Source organism: Pseudorasbora parva, chromosome 3 (assembly GCF_024679245.1).
Source record: "Pseudorasbora parva isolate DD20220531a chromosome 3, ASM2467924v1, whole genome shotgun sequence".
Classification (NCBI taxonomy): Eukaryota; Metazoa; Chordata; class Actinopteri; order Cypriniformes; family Gobionidae; genus Pseudorasbora; species Pseudorasbora parva.
The window spans coordinates 48,401,583-48,422,236 of NC_090174.1; the positions used below are offsets into that span (position 1 = coordinate 48,401,583).

The 20,654-nt window shown below is 41.6% G+C and overlaps 1 protein-coding gene across 1 annotated transcript in view; it reads right to left on the bottom strand.

Moving 5' to 3' along the window:
* Positions 1-394: 394 nt before the first annotated feature.
* fam222aa (family with sequence similarity 222 member Aa) overlaps positions 395-20,654 on the bottom strand; it is a 59,507-nt gene continuing 39,247 nt past the window's right edge. The window contains exon 3 of the mRNA XM_067439316.1: positions 395-3,615. Coding sequence (XP_067295417.1) covers positions 2,162-3,615 — 1,454 coding nt within the window. The 3' untranslated portion in view covers positions 395-2,161. The remainder of the gene's footprint in view (positions 3,616-20,654) is intronic.

Here is a 20,654-nt window from a genome sequence, read left to right on the forward strand (position 1 = left end):
AAGCCCGCTCACCAATTCAATAAATGATGTGATTGGCCTGACTTAAGTTGTTTTTCCAGCTTGCAAGCTCGTTGCTAGATGCCCTGGCTGCAAATTATATTTGTTGTCGCTAAGTTGCGTGTAGATTTCTAGGCTAGGACAAGTAGAGGTGTCAAGTAACTTGCACTATTTATTTGAAAAAAAAATAAACATATATTTTGTTGGAAATGTAAAATTAATGCGTTACTTGGTACTTTAAAAAAAGTAATCTGATTACATACCTCAAGTTACTTGCAATGCCCCCAACACCGGTAACAAGAAAATTAATTTTTCACCCAACTACTTCAGTGTGTACATGATCATTTCACTTTTGTAATACAGTCAAGGTCAAAGCAAAGACATGGGTTTCTTAATAAATTCTTGAAATCATTTTATTTTGCACCTCAAAACAAGAAGGGAATGAATATGTGGTACATTGGGAATGTAGACACAGCTGTAGTTTTACATTTTTTTTTGGTGTAAGCTCAGAGAAAACAAAATTGTTAATACAGTCATAATAATTGCACTTCATAAATCTAGACTGTAGCCAGCTTTTTGCCTCTGCCAGAAACACCGCATCACCTCTCTCTCGAGTTTCTAAATTCAATTTACCGATGAAATTTGACTGACAAAAGAAATGCAAATTTAACGCCAGGGACCGCTGTGCCCATCCAATTTTTCTTTATTTTCCCCCTCTCTGTCCCACAAGGCATTAGTCTTCTCAGTAATCTAAGTGCAGTACATTCACAGGAAAGTCACAGTCGGAATAAATATTTCAGTGTTGAGACAAAGCTTACGAACGGCCTCAACCTGGCTCGAAACCGCTAGCACAGAGCTGAGAAAACACTCGTCCCCTCTCCTTCCACCTCTGTTCGAGAGGCACCGCAATGATTGTTTTTATCGTTTCAAAAAGAGGAATGGTCAAGCGACACCTCTGATAGGTTAACTCCCCTCAGGTCTTCGTTTAATGGAGTCACTTGTACTTCTAAACTTCAAAGCCATGAGGGAAAAGTAATTTGATCCCTAACCAATCAAAGAACAAGATTTCCCACAACAGACAGCTCATTTTCACAATTCCAAATCGGATTCATTTTGGCATGTCAGAATGTGTTTCTTTTCAAAAAGACCTGATCGGTCTAAACTTGTTAATGAGGGTGGTCTCATCATTTCGGAGCTTTCCAACAATCGATTCCTTTTATATCTGCTTATTTGAAGATTTGATTCCAGTGTAGGTAAATAAATGAGCGTTCTGTTGTTTAGCTCTCTGAGGTGTTTACACCGTGAGAACAGCAGAAACTTATACTGCAGCCAAAGGAGAATAAAATCAAAATGAATGACCCTTAACGAAACATTAAAAAAACCTAAGCATTTTACACTCTTACTCCCTTAGCAGCCAATGCATATTATATACTACAAATATATATAAAATAAAACAACAAAAATAGGTTCAAGTCTTCAAGTTCTTTAAATACATTATATTCAAACGTCTAATTTCCAACCTCCCAAGTCTTTCACACATTTTTACACCCCAAGCAGTGCAATTTCTATTAAAATGTATCCATTATACCGTCACCTACATAAGCACTGATCTAGTTGCCTTTTTGGTCTTTGAAATGTTGTAATGTGCGAATACCATTACCTCTTACAGTGTTTTGTCAGCACAGGTTCAACCGTATCTTTTATAGACAAGCGTCGTGCTAAAAGACCATCATTCTTCATCACATTAATCCAATCGGTTACTTGCAATGTGGGGAGGAGAAGAGGCCAAATTTACTTCATTTAAACCTTTGACTCTCACCAAAAAAACTATTAGTCTGATAAAGTAATTCACAAAGAAAAAAAGATAAGCAATTGGAAAACAACCCAAAAAATCCCTCTTGGTAAAAAAGAGAGGAAAGAAAAGAATCACAGAATCCACATTTAGGAACATTCCAATTCCCAGCCAGCAATTCTCTCTCAGCTCTGAGCTGAGAGGCACCGATTGGCTTTCCAGCATTCACCCAACCATGTTTTGATCCAGATCTCCCCAGTCTGCTTTGAGCAGGATCACGAAACTCCACTGCAAATCTAGGCAATGGCAACAACTGCAGTTTGTGATTAAAGATTTTCCAGTCGCTCTTTATATTGGTCAGCCCGGCTCTTCTTATCTGTAAACAGGAAGGCGGATGTGTGCATGCTGGTGGTCCAATAGTCTCGGCACAGACACAGTCTCGTATCCCTTCCCCAACATCTGCTCCTTGATGCAGGGCGGATGGATGTCATTGATCAGGTATTCCAGAGACTGCAGACTGCTGCTCAACACTGATGTATTACATAGACTCTTACTGGGCAAACTGCAACACAGACCACCCGTGCTGTCTATGGGGTGGTGGTGGGGATGATGATGGTGATGGTGGTGATGATGAGGGTGTTGGTGGTGGTGGGGGAAACCCAGCTCCCTGTGCCCTGTTACCGGTCCAGCTGTTGTGGTAGCTCCCGGGAGCTCTTGTGGGTTGTAGCAGTCGCTGTCTGGCGTCACCAATACGCTGTTCCACGGGGGCGCAAAGTACTGGCCGACAGAAAAGTTCCCATGCATCCCCACACAGTTTAAAGGGGAAGAGCTGACCTTGTCCAGTCCACCCCCACCACTCGTACTGGCTGTCATCGGATAACCTCTGGAGGAGGACACCTGCGCCCCTCCGAGCATGATGGACCCTCCCGGGGCACAGGTCTCGGGTGACTTGCTAACGGCACCTCCACCTCCGCTCCCCCCGCTGTACATCCTCAAAACTGCCTGCTGCTGGTGCTGTTGTTTCTGCCACAGCAGGTAGTCCATACTTTCAGGATACACCCCAGCCTTCATCGCCTCCCCATTATGCCCTGGTAGCACCGTCCCTGAATAGGCCATGTTTCCCTGCGGAGCCACACTAGTGACGTAAGTCCCCCCTGAGGAGTTAGCGGTGCCCTGTTTGGATGGGCTGGGATTCGGAGGCCCTGTAGATGCCCCATTCTGACACACCTGCTGCAGAGCCTGGGCTTGGCAGTGCTGGTTAATCTGGTAAATGATGCTCTGGATGGAGGGAAGATTTGACTGAGGAGGGAGGTTCAGTCCTCGGCCCCCTGCCACAGGGATCACAGAACCGGCCACAGTGACGTTAGGGGGGACCGACAGAGTGGTGGCCTCTGGCGGTTTGGGATGCCCTGTGTGGTACACAATCTGTCCATGGCAATGGCCTAAAGTGCTGCTGTTGGGAGGTGGATAAGGAGCCACAGCTATCTGCGCCGGAGACAACTTAGTCCTCCTGCCCTCTGAGTTTTTGAGGACGCCCTTTGTCGAGGGTATGAAAGATAATGAGGAGGATGAGGATGATGATGAGACTTTGACGATCGCTAACAGACCCTGGTAGCCCCCAGTGTGGAGATGGGGATAGGGGCTGTAGCGTTGTCCAGTGGTATCGTATCCATTCACAGTCCGGTTAAGGTGCTTGTGTTGGGGAACCCTGATATTTGTGGGGAATATCTTGATGGACAGAGGGTTGCTGGCTGTCTTCTGCGCGTAGGCATCCAGCTCTGCTGCGCTAGGGTAGCGCGGGGAAGGCATGGGGACAGTCAGCTCACCTGGAAGACAAAAAGATAAGAATGTTTTTAATCAAGACTATAAAAGACTTGGAACATGACAAGTTTAGATTATATGGTAATGAGAGCAGAGCTGCTAAAGTAGCAGCCTGGAGATTCTTCTAAATGTGTCTTTTGCACTCTATAATACTCTAATCCCAATCCATTTTAGTAGAGACAAGTGTGCCAAGCTTCCAGTAAAGACCTCCATCCCTGGTTGAAGGTTACACAGTTGTTGCCTTCAGGTGTGTAACAACTTTTGGCATCACCCTAAATGACCTGCTCCTCTTAGTGGCTCACATTACAACAGCAGTTCTGCCTTTTTCCACAACAAAGAAGCCCTTCATCGACTTATATGCATGAATTGTATGTTCTCACCTACACATTTAGTATTTGCCATTGACCTTGTGTGTACATTCTTCATTGCAATCTTCATTGCTAAGAAAATGTCAGCGAAGAACAAAAAATGCTATTGTACAAAGCGCAGATAGATTAATCACAAATTATGTGAATACTGAATGTTTCAAATTCAGCCTCTCTATAGAAACTATATTTAATTCCTCATCCAGTTCTCTCTCTTCCTCTCTCTCCCTCTCACTCTATATTCCAGTAGAGGTTTATCCCTGGATAAATAGCTCTTTTTTAACTCGAAATCAGGCACCTAAGGCATTATTAAACCAGTGCTTTGTGAAATTAATTTGGCCTTTCTATTGTTCAAAATTGGGTTACCCTTGGAGACGGAAAGGAGAGCGAGCAGGAAGTAAGGAGGATAAAAGACTTGTTTAATTGCACTGACACATTTGAGATTTATAAGTAGCACCAGTAGGTCTTAGCCTTGGCCAGGCCAATTTCTCAATTATTCAATCAGACCATCTCCAAATGAAGAGACAGACCTACATTACCCCTCCCACGAACCACCGAAAAACTATACCCCATGGGAATACGTAACCGGGTTTTTTTCCCTTCTTCAGCCTGTACAGAGAAACTGTGAGACAAAATGTACTGCACAATCATTGTCATAAAACATGATTGAGATATCCATTAAAAGCTGTGCTGCAAAACTCACTGACTCACTCCTATTAAAACACAAAGACTCACATGTTAGGCTGGGCAGGAAACGATAAAAACCCCAATAAGCCTTAATGTCTAATAGTACTCAGAGAGCAAGACATGGTGTCCTTGTAGTTGGACTCTGTTTTGGCTTGATCAGGGTTTTTAATCAGGCGTTTTCAGAAAAACCTGGGGCTTTTGGGATTCTAAGAAGAAAAAAAAAAAAGAGTTGGGGAAACAACGAGAAAAAGCTGCGAGAGGCAGTGCAGAGGATGAGCGGAGGTGAAGGGCCGTGGTGAGATTGGATTTAAACGACATTATTCAGGCAATTTCATGGCTACTTAGTTCAGTGCTACAAAAAGGCAGAGCGGGAGCAGGCAAAGCACTCAATTTACAAGTGATAAATCAACTGCCACAAATGACTACCAACCCTCTCAAAAATTATATTTTTTTTAAGAAAAGTGTGCACATTTATTGGTTGTTTTTATCCTTCTGACTGAAATTAAACAGCCACAAATGGCAGCGTCAGCAAATGCCAGAGTGTTTTTTCCAGAACTCTAGGGATACAGCTGTGTGGAAGTTGTCACATTTCTGATTGTCACCCTTTAAACATCCTTTACTCTCTGGCTTCCATTAAGCTGGCACAAGTCAATCACTCAAGAAGCTAAATCTACACCATCCATGTGCTCTTACTAAGTCCTTAAAATCTAATAGCACATGGTAAGAGTAATTCCCAAGTGATGAAGGCATATTTAGGCAGCGTAATTTATATATATATATATATATATATATATATATATATATATATATATATATATATATATATATATATATATATATATATATATATATATATATATATACACACACACACTTTTAAAATTATAATCATATAATTGTATAACATATTTAAATTACACTGTTAAATTAATACAGTATAAGGCACTATACAATATTGTATAATAATTTATCTTAATTGAACAGTTTGAACCATAAAAATAATACATGGAATAATTATGTCAAAATACTACATTTCAAATAAACATTTTCTTTAGCTGCTGCACAAACTTTTCTAGTGGATAGGACAAATCTGACCCGTTCCTCTACCCAAAAGAGTTTTATTTCATGTATATTTATAGGATGTCTTGCTTGAGTGGCCTGCCTCAGACCACAGCATTTCAAATGGAATTGGAACCAAGACTCCAGAGAAGGCCAAAAAATGCAAATTTGCATCTGTTTGTGCTGAAGCTGTTGTTGTTGTTGATATACATGCCTTTGTGGCATCACCCTACTTATTTTGAGTTTTAGATCACAGACAAACACCCTGATATTTGCTCATTGACCGCAAAGACCTCCATAAATATTCACAATATTGCATGGCATTTCATACATAATTCATAAAAAATAAATAAAAAAAATACTTTATTACTGCTTTTATATCAGAGTTACTGTCTGAACTGATCTGTATATTTTGTTTCATCTGTGACCATTTACTTAAGAATGAAAGTTAGGTCATGTTTTAGGCCGCATCCAAACACACAACCTCAAACATTCACTGTCTCCGACTAGCTCTTCTGGGTCTAGGAAGTCTTTTTAAAGCATTCCTGAGGCTACAGAGGTCTGCCGAGTGTTTAAAGCGCGTATGTTAGCTGGCATCTTCTTGGGCAGCGGATGAAAGGATGCTCGTCTCTGCGCTGTCACAGTCTAATTGGAGGTGTTCTAAATGGGTCAGATGAAATGGGGGGCTGTCGAGCATCTGTCCAGCCCATGCAGGGCCGGCACAGGGGCCGACACTTTCAACCCCCTCGGTGACAGCAGCGCCACGGCGCTTTGATGTTTCCCCGACAGCCAGCACAGAAGGGTGGGTGGGGAGGGTTTGTGCATGTGTGTGTGTGTGATACAACTAGACTGACAGTTTCCTCACTTCATTGGATCCAAAGAGAAAAAAAACTGTGGATTTCAAAGAGGCGTCGCTGGTCCGTATGCAAATAGATGAGCCAATTTTCTGATCTGCTTTACGTAAGGGGGGTTGGATCGGGTGACTATCTTTGATCATCACATGGTTTAATTAAGGAGCCATGCTTTGCCATGTCACTCTCCCTTAGCCTTCTATCTCTCTCCTCCCTTCACTTCATCTCTCTTTGCGACGGGGCCAAAATGCGCTAATTATCATTTAAGTGCAGCTAATGCTGTTGCTGCCATGCATTTTTGTGACAGGTCCATATTTTCCATTCCTAAACTGCTCAGTTGACTCCTCTCGTACAATGGATAAAGCTGCTGTTGCCATCTTTCTCTCTGTGGCCCGCTCTTGTTTGTCAACAGTCAAAAGCCTCCAGCACCCGACCTGCCATCAAAGGGTTTCACACTTCACAGGCTACGGGGATTAGATGCCTTTCAGACCCATAGAGAGCTGCTCCAACCCACAAAGGCCTCTGGCCATAGCTGCAGCTATGAGCACAGCGGAGGAGAGAAAGAGAGGTTTGAGGTAGCCATCACTGATTTTCTCTGGTGATCCTTTCCTAAACGTTTCTAAATTATAATTCAACCCATGTCAAGGTTATAAATAAGAACAAAACTGTATACACTAGAACTGTACTAAAGGAACTGTTGTAAAGCAGCGTGGGTGATTCAAATCAAAAGACATACTAATCTTCTACTAAAGAAAACATCTGGTTCAACTAGCACATTTTCTAAAAACATTTTCCTCAGTGGAAATCACGGATGCTAGAACTGCATGTGGTGAACGTAGACTATAAAAAAATATGGACGTAGTGTCCATGACGTCACCCAAAGGATTCCGATAAGCTGTTCTGAAGCGTAAAGTAGAGACGAGCTGGCCGTTGCCATCGCGTCATCGTGCATCACACCTGGATAATAGGAAATGGGCAAAGAGGCGGGATGTGGGCGGGGCTTATGTGACACAATGACTATAGACGGTGGATAAATGGCTATCCACCTGTCACTCAAAGTAACCACACCCTTAATTATGGAGAAATTTAAGGCTTAATATAATGTAAACGAATAAGTTATACAAAAATGTATCCTCCCCTCACAGCTGTCATGAAGGGCAAAATTCGCTGTATATACCAAAACCACAATTTGTACCAGTCTGTAAACTAGTTTTTTTTACTGATGTAATGCTGGGCATTTTAACATGGGGCTCAATGAGATTTTGTCCCTTCTGGAGCCTGTCCCTAGTGGCCAGTCGAGGAATTGCAGTTTAAATTACTTCCGTGTTGGCTTCAAGAGAGACCGCGGGAGGTTGCCGCTTGGTGGTGACATAGCAAAATTAAAATAAGGACCAAAATCATAATGTTATACTAAATATCAAATATAATGTTTACATTTTATATCTAAGTTTTTATTTAAAATTTTATTTGAAAGAGTTTAGCTACAACCTTAATCAAACACACCGACAACCAGCTAATTAAGGTCTTCAGGGTTGCTTGAAATAAATAAATAAATAAACGAGCTGAAGCAGGTTGGAGATAAACTTTGCATTGGGCCTCCAGGAGCATGGTTAAAGACCTAGGATATAAGTGATTTAAAATACAGTTTCATGGCCAGCTGAAATGATTTGTTTATATTTTCACTACATTTATCTAAATAAATCTCAATGCAATCACCACTGACAGGCTATAGTCAGTTCTAAGAGATCAACTTCACATTTTGTTTATCATGATGAAACAGGCTTACAAGAAAGTACCAGATGGGCAAACGTTGAACTTTTAAACATGACTTGTTTGACTTGTTTTCTCACACTTCCCCCTGCCCAGATATTACACTAACATTATCTGTCACGTAGGCCATCCCCTGTGTGAGTGTGAGATCTTTCATCAGCTCAGACCTGCGTGACTTATTGGTGCTCAATGTCTCTGATCACGCTTGCGAGCACAGCGCAGATGGCGTCCTGTGATAAACACAGACAATCGCACCTAAACACACGCACCCACATGATAAACTCAACAACAGATCCACACAAGAGACGCGTTCGCGTCACAAATGCAAACAAAACATACTCCAGCAAATAGGCAGACATGCAACCACACACGCCATCACACACACACCGGCTCAGTGGAGTGAAGCGTGTTGTGGTTGCTCCTGTTTGCAGTATGTGTGTGTGTATTGCGTATGCTAATGTGGGGCAGGAGTTCTAACAGGTGTCTGCATGGGCGACAGTCTGCAATGCCTCCTGGGCAAAATGCTTCACACTTGCTTCATCTCGACATGCGACAGCCTTGTACGGATTAATTATTTCCCTTGAGGAAGGCAGCAATCCATTCCTTGCTAGCTCACAGAACAGGAGCTACCATGTGTGTGTTTGTTTGTATGTGTGCACTCAATCCCACAAACAGAGAGAGAGAGAGAGAGAGAGAGAGAGAGAGAGAGAGAGAGAGAGAGAGAGAGAGAGAGAGAGAGAGAGAGAGAGAGAGAGAGAGAGAGAGAGAGAGAGAGAGAGAGAGAGAGAGAGAGAGAGAGAGAGAGAGAGAGAGAGAGAGAGAGAGAGAGAGAGAGAGAGAGAGAGAGCGAGCGAGCACAAACCGAATTACACTCGCCCTCTCCTGTCCATTTATTGCAGATTATTCCTCTTCACTTTACAGAAGTGATCCATTGAGTTTGCTGGCTGTTTTGATGCCACACGTTTACCAGCAATCTAATATCAGTTCTGTCCTCACTGAGCATATTCAGTCATGCATTGTGCCTTTTCCCTCTTCTGGCATACGGACAAATGATCCCATCCTGCCAGGCACAAAGCGCTCTGGGAGGACGGGAGGGGAAGATTGCGGGAAACGGGATGGCAGGGGGATAATTAGCGGAATGACCTCTGTCCTTAATCACTCGCGGCTGGCACTGAGTGCCCGTGTGTCAGAGCCGTAGTTCTCTAAATGCCATCTCTCATTACCGCCGACGCACACCAACCAGAGAGGCCCTGCACACACACAAACACACAAAAAGACAACGGGACCCGATCTCCGCAATGTCCCTGCCATCCCGCTGCAGTCTCACATGGCAAACGAACACCTGCAGGCTGAACACTGACGTCCTGCCATGGAGTAGATGGGTCAGGGTGAGCGGGGCTAGGAAAGGCCCAGGTCAGCTCTGGATGCGGGTGCAGCGGAAGCCATACGGAGAGCGCACGTCCTTCACGCTGCCTGGACCGCCCTTGAGCGAGCAGACAGTGTGGAGGAGGCATAATCCTAAATACTCAATTAACACTACTCTAATTAGCAGCAAGAGCGTGTGTGTGTGTGTGCTGGAGGGGGGCATCTGAGGGATATGATTGAATGTGAGGGGGAAGAAAATTTGCAATTGGAGATCCTAAAAAATGGGAATTGTCTATGTAGGCAGTTTATTCGTTCTTTAAAGCAATGAATCAAGGAAAAGAAAGAGAGAAAACGAGAGCGTGAGGGGCCAGATGTGTGCACGCATCCTCAGGGAGGCGTCTGCAGGAAATGATGCAGAGATGAAAGAGAAGCGGTGACACAAAATAACTGAATATTTTCAGCGTCGCATTTACAATTAACTTCCCATGAAGAGCAGCACTCTACAGGAGCGCAGATGACGTTGATCACTGAAAATGTGAAGCATCTGTAACGGTTGAGAAGTGAAAGAATAAATAAAACCTGGGACATGTCCAGCCGCTTCGATCACGTCTACAGACGCAGGAGAGAAGAGGTATAACAGCCGCTGGGTTTCAACAGAACAAAGAACACACAAAACCACATCAGCTTTGGCTCAACATATATGGGTTGTGGCAAGGCACAGATAAACAGGAACTGATTCTGAGAAAAACACACACATAAGCTGTCAGATGCAGTGCAACATCCAGCAGGTTTACAGCGTTCCCCCTCCTCTAAAAGCCTGAATTGTTAAAGCGTAGAAGCGGTCAGCACAAACGCTTAGACAGGCACAGCCATCATCTTTATGAGCCAGCGTACGTGTGAGACATCTGACCCTGGAAATTTTGGACCAAGCCCAGTTTCTTTTCCACTGTAGGTGCATTGGTCTCTCATTGTGATTTCAAATAAATCACACAATTGAGTCCCAGAGGAGCTGAATCCCAATTCTTCTATTTCTAAGAGTGAAAATGTGTGCTACATTGGTGTTAGGACAGTATGCGCTTGAGTCTGGAGCAAAAAGGCATATACTTGGACAGACTACAGTGTCATAAAACTGCATCTTTAAACTATATCAAGCAGTATTATAAGGTCACGAGAAAGTAGTTTGGAATATTTATTGTTGAATACTGTATACCGTTTCACAAACTATTTATTACACATAAATAGCATAACATTTTAATAAATCGGCCATTTATTGGGAATCAGCCATAACATTGGTTTATCAGCAAAGATTTTAATATTGGTTCATCTCATGCATTGCTACACTATTGACCTAACCCCACCCCCCCCCTGCATTACTGCATTCCATGTAGGATGGATAGTATGCAACTGGTATTCAAAACGGTCAAAAAACATCTCCTGCATGCCCTCCCCAATACAAGCAGGTCTCTCTCTGTCACCCTCTCAGCAAAAAGGTTTCATAAAAGTGGGACAGTGAGAGTGAGGGAGCGAGGGAGCATGAGGGGCTTCTGGTGTCGTTGTATTCTAAACAATACCTGCCTGTTGTTAATGGACGTGTCATCTGCTCTTCTCTCACACACTGATTACTCAGCGATTACTAACCCAGGCCCCCAGTCACCGTAACAACCGTTGCCGGCACAATGGAACCCTGAATGTGGCAGCTGTTTGAAGCTCTACAATTAACCCAGCATGCCTCTGTGTGCCTCTCCGGCTCTAATTGAGTGGAGAGCTGAAAGAACGCGGCTGTCCTCCCCCAGACCTCCTGCACCGTAGGCTCGGGTTCAGATCTCTGCCCCTCTCAAACACACACGCTAATGACAATAATAGAGCAGGACTGCGAACCTGTCTGTCCAGACCAAGAGTCTTAGAGAGACATCTGAATTTGCATACACTGATAAAAATAGGTATGCTAATGATTCACGCTAATTGCTAAAAGGATCGCACAAGTAAGGAGGAAAAGCAAACAACGCAAAGTTGGGATGCACAGAAATTTGGCCAATACTTAGAGAATTATGGGTAATAATAACAATTTATATGATGCAAGCAAATGATGTGCTATGCAAGCAAATCTTATTGGTTTCTGCTGTTACTAAAAACAACAAATACAAGACTACGGGGTAAGCTGTGCCAATTTATTAATTTTTTTACTTAAAGGGTTAGTTCACCCAAAAATAAAAATTCTGTCATTAATTACTTACTCTAATGTCGTTCGACACCCGTAAGACTTACGTTCATCTTAGGAACACAAATGAAGATATTTTTGAATGAAATCTAATGGCTTAGACAGGCCTTCATTGACATTTCCTCTTTCAAGACCCATAAAGGCACTAAAGACGTCGTTACAAAGTCCATCTCACTACAGTGGCTCTACAATCATTTTATGAAGCGACGAGAATAGTTTTTGTGCTCAAAAAAACCTAAGTAACGACTTATATAGTGATGGGCCGATTTCAAAACAAAGATATTATGAATCAGCGTATTGATTCATGATTCGGATCACGTGTCAAATCGCCAAACTGCTGAAATTCCGGGACATTGGCGATCCAAATCATGGATCTATATGCTGATTCATAACCGTTCGAATCTTTGTTTTGAAATCGGCCCATCACTATACAAGTCGTTATTTCGCTTTTTTTGCACACAAAAACTTCTCGTTGCTTCATAAAATTATTGTAGAGACATAGTAGTGAGATGGACTTTGTAACTTTTTTGAGCCATCGGATTTCAACAAAAATATCTCCCTTTTTTTGTTCCGAAGATTAACGGAGGTCTCACGGATGTCGAATGACATTAGGGTAATTATTGACAGAATTTTCATTTTTGGGTGAACTTACCCTTTAAATTGTCCTCTATGCAAATTTTTTTTAAACTAATTCACCTAATAACATTTCAGGATGTCTGTTACAAACTGAAAAAAAGATAACATAATTCATGAAAACAAATAAAGAAAATGTGGTCCATTGACATTAGGGATATAAACAATTATAAACAAGAAAATCAAGCGTTGAGCAGACTGGGTTGGTTAAAATGGAAAAGCCATCCAAAATATAATCTAATATTTACTTAAGGCCACACTTGGCTCTGATTTTAATCGATTCATTTCCTGCTCCGCTCAGGGTGAACTGGCAAAACATATTCGGGTTACTTAGCTAATTCCCCACAGATACAAGCGAGTACCCAATCAAAGGTGAATCTCAGAGCTAATAAGCGCAGGGGCTCCGAGTCAAATTAAAATGCACATGAATAATACGCATGATACTTGAGACCTTCTCAGAGGAAATTACATTTTAGGCAATATCCATCCGAAGACAGCGCGTGAAGTTTTAATTTGCATTACTCTTCAGCGTGACACCATTTAAAAGCCAATTCCAACATTTTAATTCAATGATACGACACACACTGGAGATGGTCTCTCTGTTCGGTTTTGCGCGCACACACACACACACACACACACACACACACACACACACACACAGACACACACACACACACATTTTAAAAGTCTGGAAATTTCTTTCCTCACTCACCACTATGTACTTGTACTCTGCCTTCCTTTCTCATTGTCCTTCCTCTCCTCTGTTCCTGCACTCTCATCTATCTCTCCATCTCCCTCTCTCTCTCTTTGAGTAAGCGAGTTTCATTGGGGTGCTTGCTGACTGGAATCACCTCAGGGCGAACACTTTATTATCTGCGGTCAAAGCGTCACTACAAATACCATTCTACACACACAAGTGTCACTTTGCATTTGTCTGCTTTCTGCCTGCATCGGGCCAGCAGGACCAGGCTGCCTGTACACACACACACACACACACACACACACACACAGCGTGGGAAAATAGACAACAATGATTCCTCTTCCTAATCTGGATAATATAATATAATATAATATAATATAATATAATATAATATAATATAATATAATATAATATAATATAATATAATATAATATAATATACAATTTTTATGTTATGTAGTACTGTGGGGTATAACAAGAAGTAAGTTTTATAGTGCCTAAAACTGTATTGCAATATCTAAATGCAGACTTTTTTTTATTCTTTGTGGGTTTTGTGGCGCATTTGGGCTTTTTGTGCTGCTGTTTTTGTTATTCTGCACAGAACAGCTTTTCTCTGCCCTCCATACCGAGACGTAGAGCACAAGGTACGAGAGATTATAAAGAAAGATGAATAAGAAATTCTCCAAGCTTGTAGCAGCGAGGGGAAGATAACAACCGTTCCTCTCCCAGAGGAGAACCCCACAGACCCCATCCACTCGCTCTCCTCCGAACGCCTCGAGATCCCCTCTTCATCATCCACAACAACGGAGACAGCAGGCAGCGAGCACTGTCCTCTCCATGCCTGTGTGGAATGCTAACCGTCAGCAGACATGTCAGGGGCATTGTGGGGCGAGAACTGGGCGACTTTGTTTTCTCTCACACTTCATGCCACACAGCTCGCTGACGAACGAAAACAAAGCACAAACAGAAGAACAGAGCAAACTGCAACGGAAAAGCTCATACTGCACTTTTGTTGTCAAAACCGAAGAAACAATCATTCGAAGAACTTCAGAAAGAAAAACTATACAATCTGTAAAGCGTTTAAAACTTTTTTATAATTATCTCATTGCAAAATAAACTCACATTTGGATCATTTAGGCATCAAAAAGAAATCTTCCAGAAGTCAAAAAAAAAAAAATCTTCCACAAAAAAAAACAATCAGAAAATGCGAGCAATATAGTTCCCATAAAGCATTGCAAATTATGTAAGTCAGTGGCATATACAGTCAACAACTTGCAATTTTGTATGTTTGAACATTTTGCTATAAACTTTAAATATGGGATTTTAGGGGTGTGGCGAGATCTCGCGCGATTAAAATGTGACAAGATTTCTCGTCGAGTAAAAAGCTGTCTCGTGATATCGAGTGTGAGGGTGACATTAGCCTAGAATATGCCACCGCTACGTTTACATTACATCATCCACTGTCGTTTTTGCTTTTTTAAATAGAAATAAAAAAAAAAATATTCTGTTGGATAACGGTCGCTTCAATTGTAAACGTCTCTGCACTCTGCACGACTGCATCCGAGCTGCAGGAATCACAAAGAAATGTACTGGTTTACTGTTACGAGAGTAAGGTGAGATGATTGACAGGACCATGGTGGAAGATTTGTGAGCAACAGACCCTGATAGAGAGTCTGATGAATGTCTTATTATCCAGAATGTGCGCTCAGCACCGCCGCTCCCTATACACAGAGTACGAGCAATCAGGAATCAAAAGCAAAAGTAGCCACAAGCTCTGTGTTTCGCGCAAATTAGGGTGACATACAATAGCCAGTCTCCCAATATTAAACTTATCTCACACTAGGCTGTGTAGTTGTAACCACCTCTTAGCTCTGTTCTCTGTTTTGGTCTCTGTTTGCACTTTCAATAATGAGTAATTTGATTATGGTTGCAATTATTGACTATGTTTACATGGACAACAATACTCAGATATTAACCTGATTAAGAAGCTACCATGTTAAAATCGATTTCTAATTACCTTAATCCAGTTAAAGTCATACTCAGAGTAAATGCGAATCGAATTGAGACATGGGGTATTCCTATTTTAGTCGCATTATCAGAGCGCATTACAGACATGTACACACCTTAAATCTAACTATAGTTGTGTAGTTTTCGCCACATTTTGTGACAGGACACGTACATATGCACACCAGGCAAGTGCAGAGGGGAGGGCTTTGGGGGCTTGAGTCCCTGTCCTTTTTGAAAATTAATCAAAAGTGCAATCATCATTAGTAATGTGGCCAATAAAACAGATTTTGAATTATAATTAATATAACAACGAATACAAAACAGTAGCAAAGTGTTCAAAATTCTGAAAATTCTCGTTTATCTTTTACATATCTGTCAGTCTGAAGTGGTGCCATAACGCATTGCTATGGGTGGCGTGTTTTTTTTTTTTTTGCTTCACTGCTTAGATATATTAGATTTTTATAATTTTGAATGTATTTTAATATATATATAAAAATACATTCAAAATTATAAAAATCACTCGCTTTTATAAAGTAACACTGTCCAACAGCGACACCTGCAGGTAAAGTTACAGCGGAATTCCTGAGCCCATTGAATTTTTAACAGTCCCACCAAAGTCGCGCTTTTATTGAATGTCGGACAGCGTAGCGTGGCATGGAGACGTAATGACGTGCCATTAATCAATCTATGTTCTATACCATGTAAAAGAAAAATGAATAGAATATTCTAAAAGCAACTCATGTAAACACATTAATCAGAAAATGGTCAATAATTAGGTTACTGCTGTCCATGGAAACATAGTCATTGTTTGCATTTATTTAGACTAAGATTTTTTTTTAATATTTCTGTTCTATTTGTGGGAAGGAGTTCAATTAGGAGGTCACATACAGCCTCAGTCAGGAGTTTTGGAAGCTCATAATTTATTCATGTAAAGTAAGGTCTGAAGAGACTCGTGTGAAATCATTCAGGATAGAGAAGCCAGTCAGTTGAGTTTGTGGCACAACCTTTTATAGTGCTCGTATATGTAGTCTTTCAATGCATATGATAATTAATTCTCAGAAAGTAGAACAAAAATGACATTACAAGATGAATGACAAAATACACCTGCATACTATTTATTCAGTCATGAATTGAGGAAATTGAGGATTTCTTAAAAATACTGCGCGAAAAATCTCATCTCGTCATGTTCTCGTGAATCCAATCTTGTCTCATCTTGTCTCATGAGCTAAGTGTCACACCCAAGCAGCAACCTCCCGCGATCTCTCTTGAAGCCAATACGGAAGTAATGCAAACTGCAATTTCTTAACTGGCCACTAGGGACAGGCTCCAGAAGGGAGCAGAGTCTTATTGAGCCCCATGTTAAAATTCTCAACTTTAAAGCAGAAAAAAACATGTTTACAGCCTGGTACAAATTGTGGTTTTGGCTTATAAGGCTAATTTTGATCTTCATGACAACTGTGAGGTGGGTGAATTTTTTTATAACTCATTCCTTTATGTTATATAAAGCCTTAAAGTTCTGCATAATTAAGGGCGTGGTTACAAGCGGATAGCTATTTATCTGCCGTCTATAGTCATTGCGTCACCTCAGCGTCACGCACATCCCCCTTTTTTTGCCCATTTTCTGTTATCCGGGAATGACACGCGATGACTCGCTCACAAGATGGCAACGCCCAGCTCGCCCATACTTTAAGCTTCAGAACGGCTTATCGGAATCCTATGGGTGACGTCACGGACGCTACGTCCATATTTTTTTACAGTCTATGGTCACACTCCTAAGCAAATCTTTTAACAAAATAGTTCATTTTGGATTAAATTTCAGATATGAGTGTAATTTGCAGTACATCATGATATGAATAGTTAATTCTTTTATTCAGTTCCAATAATTTTGTCTGCAATGACCTTTGGAACTATACCAAATATTTCTGATCTTAAAATACTTTAAAAGCTATTTTAAATAAATGTTTAAATATTGGTAATCATTCAGATTAAAATGAAAGGATTAAAAAGAAAGGAAAAATACTTTTGAACCCAAGGACACTGATTTTTTTTTTTTGATGTCATTACTTTCTCGATACCATTCATTTTGCTGGTATTTGTGTTAACATATTTTGTCTTTATATTTTTTTCTTTTTTGTGTCGACACCTGCCTCAAGACAAATTCCTTGTATATCAAAGATCTTATGAAGTTCTTTTCATCTCCTAGTCCTCCTCCCTTCTTTCTCATGTCCTTGTTTCTTATCCTTCCCGCCAACACACAACACACCCTACTCCTCTCAGTCTCTTCAAATGCTGTTTTGTAGGCGTCTCTCTTCACTGAGGTCTACCGTTAGCCACCCACGAAAAAACAAAACATGAAGCGGCCCATTTCACTTTTATACATAAGACTCGCCTGACTTGAATAAATCCCTCATGTGCCTTAGAATTTCTGGGGTCACGCAGTCGACAATGAGGACAGGCCACCTGCTCTATCTGCTAGATCTTCCTGGAAGAACGAGAACGAAAGGAGAGTTGTAACGGCAAGTGCTGAATAAGTTATTCAGCTGTAGGGGATTAAAAATGATTTTTTTTGAAGTAATATCCATGTTAAACATGACTTAAGCCCTATTGATTGCATCTGTGGTACAATTGTAGAAAACAGTTTTAACATTTGACAATTTGGTACAAAAACACACACACAAAAAAACCCCAAACCAAATAAAAATGTGTTCTGTAATACATAGTGGAAGTCTAAGGAGGAATTTTTGTACAGGCACAGATGCTGTGATAGAGCTTTACTTGTATTTAACCTAGAATATTCCTTCTTTTCTCATTGTGTGGTATAAAAATGATCTCCGGGTGAAAATGAAAAAGAACTGAAAGAACTGAGGACTCCTCCGTCAAATACAATCTTGGAGAACATCACAAGCTGCTTGATAGAGCTAAAGATAATGAAGAGATAACTCATAATGCGAGCGAGGAAATGGAGAAAAAAAAAGGTTCAATTTCGCTTGTCTCTGATAAGATGACCTCTTTTCAACTGCAAGATTCGTATCAGGAAAACTTTCAGAAACAATCATTCACACACACATACACACTCACTTTCTAAAATACACGCAAAAAGTGTGGTAGAGAGACGAATCAGAGAATTCGGTTGAGATCAGAAAGATGAACAAGATCTTAAATTAACAGATAGAAAGAACTAAGGGTGTACAGTATGTGTGTGTGTGTCCTGACAGGCCGAGAGAGATCTCACAGTGCGAGTCTGCAGGTAAATAGAAAAAGAGGGTTGCCTGCAGCTAGCCTGGAGCAAGTCTCAACCCTCCTGCTCTCTCATTTAGGAAACAAGGTCTCCACTGCTTCAAAATGAATATTAAACACCATACACACACAAGTGCTGGTAAAACCATATTAAGCCATGACCATTAAGCCATAAATCAGTGCACTAGTAAAAACTTCACAAGACGGCCAAATCACTAAAGGGATCTCATTGGAACACTACAAACAAGATCTATTTTCATCTCTAACACTTGTTTATTTATATCTAAACATGTCTTTGTTTGATTTTTGACAACGTGTATGAGAATATTAGACCACAGAGACGTGTAAGGACAAGAAACAAGAAACCCAATCAAGCACACAGAGACTTTCATACTAATGCTTGTGATACTAATTTGCAAGAGAAGCTGTTAGTGCACATACACTCTTTACCCAGAGGAGAGCGAGTGTGTCAGGCAGGCTATTCTAATTGATGTTAAAGGTCCCAAAGGAGCAGTAATGTTAGTTTAGCACATCATGTACTGTCTGTCTGTCTCTATCTCTCTCTACCACACACACACACACACACACACACACACACACACACACACACACACACACACACACACACACACACACACACACACACACACGATTTGTTCATCTTTCTTCAGTTATCTTCTCTTTCATAACACATTACATGGCTGCTTTTTAACATGCAAGACAGACGGATGGACAGAAAGGCAAGGAGACAGACAGAAACATCTTTATAATTTCTATTTAGAAAAGATTTAGAAATTGATAGAGAGAACTAGAGAAAAGACAGACAGATATGATATGGGAGACAGACAGATATACAGATAGAGTGTGTGTGCTTGTGTTCTGCATCTTCTAACCCGTCTCCTGGCCCCCAACGGAAGGTCAGTCTCTGGGTGTGATCTCATTTCCTCAACTGCTCTAGGAGTCTTGGATCCCCTCCACCTCTTCATTCTCTTCTCCTGCCCTCCCTCCCTCCTTCCAACCCATACATACACCTGGGAGGCCCACTTGCCAACTTAAAGGGCATCTCGCTTACGTCTGCCAAATCCATGGCAACAGCCGCTAGCAACCCAGGCCCCCTTCCCCACCCTGCTCTGCCCTCTATGCCAATGGCACCCAAAGCCCTAGGATGGGCACCAATTGAGTGGCAAGGCTGGTAGGCCCCCAGCAGTGCCTGGAAATGAGCCTCTGGGTGTGTCTGCAGGTTGCTGGCAGGGTGATCAGCCAATCATAACCCTGGGAGGCAAAGAAGACTGCCGGATCGAATACAAACAGTGCTAAAAAAAACCCTTGATTGCCACTGCCTAGTCAGTTATTGATGTTATTATAATGCTAATTGAGCATCATGGGTAATATAAGCTGTAAAGGGCACCAACTGAAATAAACATCTCTTACACACCTCAGAATCATAAAAGTTCACTGAGGATAAATACAAATCCCTGCAGACTGAGGATAAATACAAATCCCTGCAGACAGTGTCTGAAGGGGAAAAAACAATGGAGGCAACAGGGCAGAGAGCAGCTGAGAATGAAATAAAATATAAAAAGGTGAAAAGGGCAGAGTTGAAACTAAGGCTAAAGCAGTCATATTAGTTGCCATGGTAAGCCTTTTTAAACACTTTGAGGTAAATGTGATTTGTCTCCAGTATGGTGAACCCTGCTGGACTGGAGGAGCATTGCACTGCTGAACCAAAGTCATTCTGGCAGAGATCAACATCTCTAGCCTGACAAGCCAGACCCACAGCAAGATGTTTGGTCTGGAAACTCACCATTGACAGCTTAATCCAAGGGGCGGGATAAACGGTTGTCTTTCAAACTCCCTCTGCACGCGATAGGATAGCGCTACAACCAACCAGAGCAACGTGAAGCAGAGCTCGTTGACAGATTAAACTTTCGCCGTATCCGGTTGGCAAAACTGCGAGCACATCTTCCCTTTTTAAGAATGACTTCAGTGCCGTTCTTTGTTCTTTTCTCAGAGAAAAGCTTAACTCCAAGTCTTCCAGAGTCGCGGCCAAAGCCAATTCGAAAGACCGCCGTTCGCCAGCTTCTGTGATTACTAGAAGCATGTAAGAGCAACTCTGCCGTCATTATGTTAAGCCCGCCCACCGACTCTATACA